This window comes from Scophthalmus maximus, chromosome 3, assembly GCF_022379125.1.
Source record: "Scophthalmus maximus strain ysfricsl-2021 chromosome 3, ASM2237912v1, whole genome shotgun sequence".
In the NCBI taxonomy this organism is placed as follows: domain Eukaryota; kingdom Metazoa; phylum Chordata; class Actinopteri; order Pleuronectiformes; family Scophthalmidae; genus Scophthalmus; species Scophthalmus maximus.
In genome coordinates, this window is record NC_061517.1 from 19,562,522 (window position 1) to 19,574,164 (window position 11,643).

Genomic DNA, 11,643 nt, shown 5'->3' on the forward strand with positions numbered 1-11,643 from the left:
TCACTTTCTTGCCTACATATGCAGTACACATACTGACAAATGTTAACACTACAATGTAGAATATATGTACATAAACACATCCCTGAATGTAAGAACCCCCCCCACCCATATGTTAATATACAAACGCACCACTCCATCAGCCCCCTAATTGTTCCTTTACACCAACAATAAGCTTAAACTTTTTTTAATTTTAAACATTAACTGAGGGTTAAATCAGTGTAATCTTTACCTCTGAACCCTCAAATTAGTCCACTGAAGGGATTTCACTTCACAAAAGTTTTCAATCGGATGGTTTAAGTCGGAATAGAAGCCCAAATTCAGTTTTACAGAAGCACAGGAAACGGACATCGTCTCCCTCTGACACCCCCTCAAACACACACACACACACACACTGAGACACGCACACACACACACACACACTCTCTGTCCCTTCATACTCCCCCCCCCCCCCCCCCCCCCCCCCCCCCCCCCTCTCTGTCTCTATCTGTCCCTCCATTGCTCAGCCGCTGATTGAAGTGCCGAGGTTTCCATCGGTGCAAACAAAGAGCTCTTGGTCCGGGGACAAATCCTATTAACATACAAAGGCGATCCCTCTGCCTGCCATCCAGTTATTATGCAATATGGCCTGGTGTCTATTTAAGTTCATCACTAATCTGGCATTGTGAGAAGCAACCATTAATTATAACGTTTAAGTGATGGATTGTTGCACATTTTATGGATCATAAATAATCATAAACTGCACCTCTGTTTTGATTAAACTTTGTTGAGTGACAAAGTGCCAGACGGTTTTATAACATTAGAAATTCAGTGGATAAGATTAATAACATGTGATCAAATGGACGATGCTGTTACTGAAACAGAAAAACAAATGATATCCACATGATGTGTGTGGAGGCAGTTCTCTGTTCGTGTTGTTTCAGGGCGATGTTTGTGCCGTCAATCAGTGCACACATTGTCTCACATGTTGTATTGGGCTTTTGATCTGAATGCGGCAGTTTCGAGCATGGGTGGTCCCGATAAAGCCCATGATTTACTCTCGAACGTTGAGACGTTCATGCAAATAGAAGATGCTGTTCATTTTTTATCGGCTGTGATACACCCACTGAGTCACACGAGCAACCATACATCCTCTGCGGCGCTTCCTGTTTCACATGTTGACACAACCAGCAGGCCGATTTTACCTTTAAAAGGTCATGAATGTAAAGTGTTTAGTTTAGAGACACACAACAGTACCAACATCATAAAAATGATGGAACCAATGTTTTCTCAAAATTTCTCTTGACTAGAGACAATGTTCTCCTTTGCGTGTTTCTTCAGTAATTCAATATAACAGGTAGTGTAGAGGTTTTGTTTGTTTAAAGACATGTACCGCTGAGTTTGTTCTTTTTTTTCTTTCTGCGAGCCTCCCTTCATTGTTAAGTGAAAGTACATTGTGTGAAACCCTTTTTTTTTATGTTCCTTTAGGGACAGAGACCATCATCTGAAAACCTTCAAATCTGTGGTGCCTGCGAGCAAACTGGTGGACTGGCTACTCTCGCAGGTAGAATCACTCTCTGTTGTACTCCAATCCAAACAATGCCAACAAGGCCCCGAGGCTGCGTCAAATCATAACAACTGTCGTTACTATAAATGAGCACCTTTTGCAGAAGTGAATTTTGTATTATTTTACAGTCCTTTGTCAAATCTATCAAATTAGTGTAGCGTTGCATGTGGAGGAAACAAACTGAGGCATCTACATTATTTTGTTAAAAGAAAAGAAAAAAGACATTTGTCACCATTCAGTGACTTTTGAGAGCACCGACAAGGACTTACTTATACAATTGAGTTTCCACACAAAACCAGCAGAGAATATAGAAGCATGGAAAGCTATGGTTGCTGTGCGAAAGCACAGTATGCTATTATGTAATTAATTATTACAAATCTAAAATGATTTGAAAGTAAAAATGTTATTTTGCATAGTCGAAATGTGACTTATCCAAAAGATAAACCCCCTATCATATTCTCAGCTGAGCCCTCTTTGTTTTCGAAGGTGCAATTAAGGGGAAACTCATTGTAACACAGTAGCTCCATGCACATGCTCAAAGATAACTGGACAAATAGAATCGGTTTCCTTCATCTCTCATTGTCTTTATTCAACACAAGCCGGGGTTAACAAATCACCATCTTCACACCCGCAAGCAGACGGAAAACAGATAGCCCGGGCCAGCCGTGCTGTAGTCTGCTGAGTATGAGAAGGTGTAAACAGGCATCGGAAAAACTGACCGACTGTGTGTGTGTGCGTCATTGGTTTGGTTTCCCAGGGAGACTGCTCGACCCGAGAGGACGCCGTGACGCTGGGCGTGGGGCTCTGCAACAACGGCTTCATGCACCACGGTCAGTTCAGTTCTCTCTCTCACACACATACGTGCACGAAGGATGGGTAAACATGCGACGTCGGTTTAGTTTCACGACGGATCAGATGCACTTTGACTAATTCATGGTGCTTTTTTAAATTTTTTCTTGTGTTCTCTCCAACAGTTGTGGTGTATCCTATCTTCTCTGCTGCTCTATTCTCCTCTAATGCAATTTGTCTCTCATAGGCCCAGTCACTCTTCCTCTATACCCATCAAAAATAATAACAATATTAGCCTCTACTCTGTCATGCTGTCATAGGTTGAAAAAGGAGCATTGTAAATCAGCACACCCAGTCGAGCCGGTAACCTCGGCGACCACGTTGAAGTGGAGCGGCTTCGGTTCGAGCCCTGTAGTGTTGAGCGTAAACAGCATTAGCAGTGTACCCTAACCAGAGTCTATTTGGCTTTTCTACACGTCTGTCTGAGGCCGTCCGCCGATCCGTGACCACTGGTGGCAGGCCTAGAATTGAACTGCTCGTCTTCACTGGCCAAGTTATCTGTGAAGTGAGAACCACTTATAAGACATAGCTGAGTGTTGGAGTAGTAAGAAGCAGTTGATGTCTGAATCAAAGACGAAGGTCATTGTTACACATTCTACGATTTGTCGACAGGTAAATTAAATCTCATTTTAATTTTATAATGGAAAAAACTTTGCACAACAAATCGCACGTGATGAAAAGCCTTTTCAAAAATCAGTTTACCTTCATTTACATACTTGCAGCCCCTCCCAGGCGGTCACAGTGTGGCCTTTCTCTTCACCTTCTCTCGCTCACTCTCACACATACTCGTCCCTGCCACGACCATCTGCTGGAAGGAGTCACCTGTTCTCTTTTATCTCGCCCTCTTCTCACCCTCCCTCAGGGTCACAACCTGGCTCTCTCCAGCCTGTCTGCCCACCGCACCTCTCCTCACCTCACCTGTCCTCACGCCACTCTCTTTAGTCCTTACTCAGCGCATGTGCTGCTCTGTCACCTGGTTCCTCTTGAACTTTTCTTTCTTTCTCGCCTCTTTTTTCTTCCTTCTGTCTGGCCCCTCGCTGGTGGGGGGATCACTGCTAATAGACAACACAGTTAATACTGTACGTCTTTCATCTGCCCTTACCTGCGCACTTCATTCATCTACATATCTGTCGTGTGTGTGTGTGTGTGGTTATTAGGGTATGACTGAACTTCCAGAGTAGCACACCCTCCAGTCAGTGCATTATGAGGCCACGGCCTCTGTGACTCAAAGGGAAACGGCTCACGTTTGTGTTGGCGTGAGGCCAGTGCAAGTGTGTAGTGGGTGTGGCGCGCGCGTGTAATAAGTTCTTGAAGGCTTTTGTTTGTCTGAGCGTGCCAGATGCTGTCCACATCCCTAAACACCTGGGTACCTTTGGCATTCAGTGTTGCCTGTACTGGCCTTACGCAGTCATACACCTACACACACAATTGTAAGATTAGGAAATATCCTTGCTCGGAGGTCTGCCAATGTGTGTGAGGCTTTGGGCCTCACGTCACTTAATGGTAACTACTCCAAGACCTAAACAAGATGGATATTTTCTTAATTTTGCTCGACAAAATAAAATCTTTCGCCCACATCATGGCCTGAGTTCAGACGTGAACATCAAAAAGCAGAGGCAAATGATGTCAGTGCCAGCTGTTACATTATATATTGTACAAAGGGGGCTGTCCTGTCACAGTTTTGGCATACTTGTTCATTTGCACCTGTTTAGTTGTATCTGATGCTTGTGCTGCTACTTGGCGAGAATGGAAAACTCCTGACCACCATGAATGGAAAATAATTTGGAAAGAGCAGCATGTTTCACAATTCAATGATGCAAAGAAAATAACAGGATGAGGACATTGCACTTAAGAAAATAGCTGTTAAGCAGACTAAACATACTGTGATTTAGGGTCTGATATCAGTGGCGTAGCTCCGTATCAGAGAAACAATAAAGATATCAGCAGAAGGGTTATTGTATGGCATTTTTGCCCAGGCTCGGAAAAAGACGATGTGAGTAGAGAGGCATCTGTAATGTGCTCCATGACCTCTGTTGAGTGCCTCGTGTTGCAGTGGGACTAACCCAACACGGGCTTCATAAACACCCCCCCACTCACACAACAGACTCTTTCTTGTGTTCTCTGGAGAGTCTTCCCAGCCCTGTCCTGTGCTGCCCATACGACCCAGGTGTGTTTTTTTGGCTCCAGATGTTTCTGCTTGCATCATTAGCTCATGAGCTAATTAACCCTTATCGTGTTGTGCGTCCACACGTTAAATGGCGTCTTCTTTTGCTCTCCGCATGAGCAAACGCATGTATCGCCACAGGTTTGTGAAGTCGCAAAAACAACACACTTTACATGTGATCTGATTGCTGTTTGTCACATAACTCTTTTCTGTGTGTGTTTTCCCTCTTTAGTCTTGGAGAAGAGTGAGTTCAAAGATGAGTCCCAGTTCTTCCGTTTCTATGCGGACGAGGAGACGGAGGGAACCAGCAGCAAGAGCAAGCAGCTCCAGCGCAACGACTTCAAACTCATCGAAAACATCTTGGCCAAGTCGCTGGTGGTGAGCTGGAACACACGCACACGCACTCGCATGCGAACACACTTCAACATTCTGTCACGTGTTTATACTTTACATGGACGCACGGGTAACGAGCTTCAAATTCTGTCAGACAGAGAAAATACTGAGAATAATGAAGAGAATGCACTGAAACAAGCACGTGGCAAAGGATGGGGCACAGTGGTCGCATGTGAATGGATGCACACAATCCCACGTTTTCAACATTTTATTTATAGATACATGACTTTCATCACATTGCTGTGCCTGTATATACATGACGCGTGCAGTGACATGCTCTGTCTACACACTTATAATAGAACAGGTTTGTATTTTATAGCTAATTGAACTGACATACTGACGTCCACTATATCCTTCACTCGGTGTGTGTGTGTGTGTGTGTGTGTGTGTGTGTGTGTGTGTGTGTGTGTGTCTGTGTCCACAGGTAGATGTAATTAGCGTCACACAGAATCACTCCCTCCCCCCGCCTGGGAGCGGAGGCTGCTTTGATGACAGTAAAGTCCTGAAGTTGCTGTGATCAATCAGCATCATAATACGTGTTGTCTCATGTAATGAAGTCCCAGTTGTGCTGCTAATGTTATTGCGGTCTCCTGTTGTGTATATACACTGTGCATTCTCCCTCATTTAAAGATAGATGGACGTAACAGAAATACAAACACAAAGTTATGTGCACAGTCCTGTTCTATATTTAGACCAGGTAAAAGAAAACTGATTCAGTAAAGGACAAAACGGGGAGTGCCTGGGAAAAAAAGGCAACATTTGGATTCATTGTCGCATACATGTAATCACGGGACGAACATGAGGCTTCTTCAGTAGTTCACTTGTTTTTTTGCATGGTAAGAGTATCACTTTGTTTTGTATAATTTAGCTGTATGAATGTTCATTACCAAAACATCAACGATGTGTATTTATTGGGCACATGAAATGAGGTCAGTGTTCACAGTTCTGGGTCTAGCGGGCAGTATTTTCCAGAGGCTTTAAACAGAAAGCCAACTGTTTGGTTAAGATTATAATCTTGGGGGAAACCTAGAAGCATCGCTGGCTTCCCTTTTTTCCGTATCAGAGCGGGAAGAAGCCACGCTGTCTGGCTTTCCACAAGAAGTGGCTTTTTTCCCCCTTGATTAGCAGAACTAATCCTCCCTCCTGGCTATTACTGAAGCGAAGTGCAGGAACTCTTTATTTACCGCAGCCATCTCCCTTCCGATGTAACAGCCGAGATCCACATCTTATCAGGTCCGTGCAGCAGGAAGATGGCCTCAGCAACTTACCTAATGAGAGCCGGCTAATGTGCTTGGCGATGACAGCGTTAAAACTAAGCCCCCGTCCCCACCGGGGAATACAACATGAGAAGCTGAGGACATGCTCGGATGTGAAACACCTGACGTGCGATGAAAATCACAAATTTCAAATGTGCAGGACTAAGAAAAAAGACCACCCAGAGAGAGTATATCACTGTGTTACTGCAGATAAAATGATCACGGAATAAGAATGCGCGTGTCGTGACAACTCCTCTGCGACTTGAATACCCATGATGCTGAAGCGGTGACGGATATTCAAGCCTGTCAAGTCACCTGTGTAAATGTGTAGAAATAATTAGGTGATTTTCTCTGTGCCAGATTCACCCTGAGGAGGAAGACTACGGCTTTGAGATTGAGGAGAAAAACAAGGCCATTGTGGTGAAATCTGTCACCAGGGGCTCACATGCTGAGGTAATGGTCAACACACACACACACACACATACACACACACACACACACACACACACACAAAGCATCCCCTTCCTGCCGTGGGGTATTAGTTCCAGTAGTTAATGGCTGTCTACTGTTTGGATGGCTGCTGTCAGTCTGCATTCGTTCTCTTCTGAAGAATTTTCTTCTGATTGGCAGTAGTGCCATTAGACATGCTTGCTCACATCACCTACACCAAAATACACATGCGTGCGCGAACACACACAAAACACACACACAGACTCAAAAAAGTTGACTTATTTAAAGCTTTTTAACAAAACATGTAGTGCTATTATACTGTATATTATATGACAGTATTTTGTTATATATGATTATATTGTATTCAGAAACAGGCAGTAAGAATAACCACTGTCATATCTGTGGCAATGGACTTCAGAGACTTCTTCGACAAGCTCTTTTGTTTATTCCTCCCCCCCTGTAGTGGGTCTGTGCCCCCCAGGGGGGCCCTCCCCTCAGGTTGAACCACTGCCTTATGGCAGGTCTAATGCGAGTATATTCTCCTTCCCTTTTCCTGTGATTTTGCCTTGTGCTTCATGTCACCATACTCTGGTTGACAGACATGTTACAGCTTCTGGTAAATGTTTTCCTTCAGGACCATGCCCTAGTTGTGCCATTGGTCCAGAGATTGAAAATCCTTTTTCCTCAGCTTTCCTCCAGTTTAACCGTCTTCCTCTCCACAGTAAAAACCCTCTCTCCTTTGCTCCCCCCTGCACCTTTTTTCCCCCTCAATTTCTCGCTCTCCGTCGCTGTTATTCATCCCCCATGTCCCCCGTCGGCCAAAATAACAGGATTGCGAGTTGTGACACAGCCTGTGTGCCAACACAGTGAATGAAGCTCAGCTGATTCCCATGGGCCTCTGAAAAGGGGGCTGAGAGACACTCACCCACACACAGGGCTCTTTCACTGTATGATACTATTATAGAAAGTCACGTGCAGACCAGCACCCATGCTGTATAATCACACGCACGCACGCACACACGCGCACACACATCCTTCTACATTCAGATGGCTGTGACTCCTCCCAGTCGCTCCTACCTCCATCTTGGGCCGTTATCCAAAGTTGGGGCCCGGCTCAGCCAAGGCCACCCCACCGGATCTGTGCCCAGGACACTGGACTCACACAGCGGGCGTACAGAGGCGGCATTATTCTCACAACGTGACTGAAGATGTGCAAGATGACTGCATTTAATGAAGTGTGGCGGGCTGCGGTGCAGGGTGTCTGTCATTCCAAAAAAAAAGGGTTTTAGATGCTGATATATGACTGCAAATGGTCAGATTACATTTAGGAAAACGCAAACCACCACTGACTGCAAATAGAACCGTGTGGCTACGTTCGAAAGAGAAATGTAAATAAAGTTCATCTCTGTTTTCATATGTGCGTTATTGTGTAACCTGAACGTTGCGCTTCATTCTGGAAATGTGTGCAAATCCAACAAGCAGCAGACAGGAGACTCTGATATAAACATAATGCAGCGTATTTACATCTAGTAGCCCGTTTTGATGCGCACTCCCTCCATAAAAAAAGAATATTCTTATGACGGAAGATGGAATACAACATCCTCCTGGAGGCTCATAAACTGAACAGGGACTTGATTTTGAGTAATAAACAAGTCAGGTAAAAAACTTTTAATTGTACTTCTTCCTCAGACTTACGCTGCAAAGTTTAGATCTCACTGGGACACGTGGGTGGTAATGCACACATTGAATGTTCCCCTTCTCAAAAGTCTTCAATTTAGGTGGAGTTGAAACAAAGTGCAACACTAAAAATCAGTTAAGCATTCTGTCCCGTCTGTCCCGTCCAGATGGCTGGTCTGCAGGTGGGCAGGAAGATCTACACCATCAACGAGGACCTTCTGTTCCTCAGGCCCCTGTCCGAGGTGGAAACCATGATCAGCCAGGCCTTCTACATACGACGCTCCCTGCGACTGCTGGTCGCCACCAAGGCCAAGGAGTGAGGGAACGCATGCACGCACGCACGCACGCACACACACACACACACACACACACACACACACACATAAACACGTACATTGATCTCACCAGCCTTTCCTCTTCCAGGATCGTGAAGATCCCTGACAACCCAGACAGCCTCTCCTTCAGACTCTGTGGCTCTGCCCCTCCTCATGTCCACGCTGTCAGGAAAGGTGAGTGACCGCTTCAACCGACCTCTTGAGCCAATACAATCACCTTGATGCTTTCTCTGGGGGTTAGTGGGTGGGTTTCATCATCACTACTTCATGTGCTTGCACTTCTATAACATTGTCGGACTTGTGATGGACAGATCAAAAAAAGGAAAGGCGATGCAGCAGAACATGAAATGCAATGTTCTTTACATTAATCACATTAGCCAAAATGCAACTCGACAATTGACAGTTCGGTTGGAGATCTGGATGTGTTTAGAGATGCTAATGTAGCCTCGAGCTACTAACCTCAAGCAGGGATTAGAAGTTGGTAACAGAAGTCTGGGAGGTCATTTTTTCTAACTTGTAGTATTCTACCCCAAGTAATTGCTTCATTCAAGTTATATCACTTGGGGCAAATTAATCAGACTTTAAACAGCTTCTTGTCGAGCCAGCAAAGATAAAACGTATTTCACATACGCAGTCGTAAAGAAGCATGTAGTCAAAAAATGCTTCTCTTGTCATCACCCACGTAATGTGAAGTTGGACATAAATAATCATAATTGTAAACACAATCACAAGAAAGGATGTAGTATAGTAGCATCAGTGTGTATGTGTAATGGAAACATTTCACATTTCCAAGGGAAAGTTAATAAAACTATAAATAAAACAAATTTCTTGAATTCATTTACAACTGACATTTATTTTGGTTATGGCTCACACGCAAGGATTTTACCTTGTTATTTTAGCATCAGTGTCGACACATGCTTCGGAAATGTTTACAGTGTCAGAAAGACAAAAATAATTTCGGACGGATTCGAAGAAAAGATGAGGTAACTGGAGCCTCTAACCACCTGTTACCTTCTGCTTTCAGTGAGCCTTTATTAGGTTTTTATAGCCACCTGTCAAACAGACAGCCTGCGGTTAGGGTTCAGAGCCCTAATAGGGCGCACGCGAGCACACACACACACACACACACACACACACACACACACGCACACACACACACACACTCACACTGCTCTGTGGTCAGAGCTGCAAAAAGTGTAATCTGTAACTGAAAAACACCCATACTTTTGTTCTACCTTCTCATTCTTCCTTCTCACTCCCTAACCAGATGTTTGTAAAAACCTAAACTGTCCTGAAATAGAAAAAATGGGATATTTATGATGAGGGATAAAATCCCAATGTGCAAACCAGACAGGAGTATGAGAGGACACACAAAAACATTGAGGAGGGGAAAGAATGTGATCTCTTCTGTTTTTCTATTTTTTATTTATTATGGCAGAGGAACTTCTTCACTTTCTCTCCTACACTTTCCCCCCGCCTCTCTCCTTTCCCCTTCCCGTCCACGCTCCTTCTCCCTTTTCATACCTTCCTAGTGTCCTGTATCACTTCTGGCTCCCTGCTGGTGTACGGGGAGCAGGTTTTTTTTCTACAGTGTCTTCAGTTTAGTTTCTTATTTTCAGTTCCTAAATCAGCCCCATGTGCTAACCAATCATGGGTCAAGTGGCCTTGAAGTTAGGTAATTGCTAGCACCCTGGGAGGAAGTGATGTCAGCCCTGGTATTTTTAGATGGAGGACGATGGAGGTGTTGATTGGACTTCCAGGCTGTAAAGCCATCAGTAGCCTGGAACAGTGTGTTACAGCGCTGAGCCAAGTCATTTTCTGTTTTCCTGGACAAACATAGAGGGGTGAGGATTTGCACAGATGTGGGAATTGAGTCCGAAAGAAGATTATTTTTCTCCCAAAATGTCTGTGGAATTTTTTTTTACTTTGATTTAAAACATTTAACCGAATTTTTCTTCCATGGACATTGGAGACGCACATTTGAACATGAACATCTCCACCTCTCTACTCCAATTTCTTGTTTTCCATAAAAGCACAATGTGTTGTAGACAGTTCCACTGTATTTATGGCAGCCGGTGACCCTTGACCTCTGCCCCTCTGTTGACACGCAGGCTGGGAGGCAGCGGGGGCAGGTCTCCAGCCTGGCCAGGTCGTCCTAAAAGTCAACGGCAACAACGTCAACCGCAGCGGCCATGAAGAGGTTCTGGAGCACTTCACTGCACAACACACACACCAGGAGCCTTTGCAGATGGTGAGGGGGGACGCAGGGAAACGAGCCCGCACTCACAATCTTTTCTCCACTAGAGCAGTGTTCGAATATGTTGAGAGCATTTTATTTTAAAGAAGTATATTTATGAGTCAAAAAGCTCTAAACAAACCACATCATCCCACTCTCAACATGGTGTCGTGGTGGCTCTCACTGCAACAGGGAACATCCCAAGTGTTTTTATAAGTTAATACAAGCCACATAAAGCCACAAGGCATCATGATTAGTATCGGTTGTAGCCTCGGAAGTTAATAAACCAAACCTGTCCACAACGTGGGACAGCTCACTAAATTCACATTTGACGGGCGAACAGACCAATAGAGGCCCAGTGACCCGGACATTCCTGCTCTGAGACGTCACGTTAAAAAACACAATTAGGGGAGCTAGAGCTACGAAGTGTTTGCAAATAAACGATTTGGCTGACCTCGCAGCGGAATTTGCCTCTTTTAAATTTGCCTCTCTGTATGCTAACAAGGCGGTATCGCACAACGGGAGCCTCTTCTTCTCACCGGCGTTCTTGGCTTGGACATTGGGTGGCCTAGTAAACTCCGACGTAAATTACGGGCTGTCACTGCTGCTGCAGGCGACGTGTAGTGAGAGTCGAACATCCAGCTCAAAATACCATCCTGCTCGGAGTGAAAGCTGTAGCCCGCAGAGTTACTTTTTCCACTAATGCTCAAGTTTTAAAGTAATCATTGCACATTTCTAAT

At 44.6% G+C, this 11,643-nt stretch overlaps 1 protein-coding gene across 2 annotated transcripts in view; it reads left to right on the forward strand.

Moving 5' to 3' along the window:
• Positions 1–11,643, forward strand: part of prex1 (phosphatidylinositol-3,4,5-trisphosphate-dependent Rac exchange factor 1) — a 78,049-nt gene that overhangs the window by 44,186 nt on the left and 22,220 nt on the right. For both annotated transcript variants that reach the window (XR_004795185.2, XM_035644172.2), the window contains exons 14-20: positions 1,465–1,540; positions 2,301–2,373; positions 4,789–4,934; positions 6,566–6,658; positions 8,500–8,648; positions 8,756–8,841; positions 10,779–10,918. Coding sequence is in view for 1 of the 2 variants with exons in the window: in XM_035644172.2 (XP_035500065.1) it covers positions 1,465–1,540; positions 2,301–2,373; positions 4,789–4,934; positions 6,566–6,658; positions 8,500–8,648; positions 8,756–8,841; positions 10,779–10,918 (763 nt within the window). In the remaining variant the exon portion in view is untranslated. The remainder of the gene's footprint in view (positions 1–1,464; positions 1,541–2,300; positions 2,374–4,788; positions 4,935–6,565; positions 6,659–8,499; positions 8,649–8,755; positions 8,842–10,778; positions 10,919–11,643) is intronic.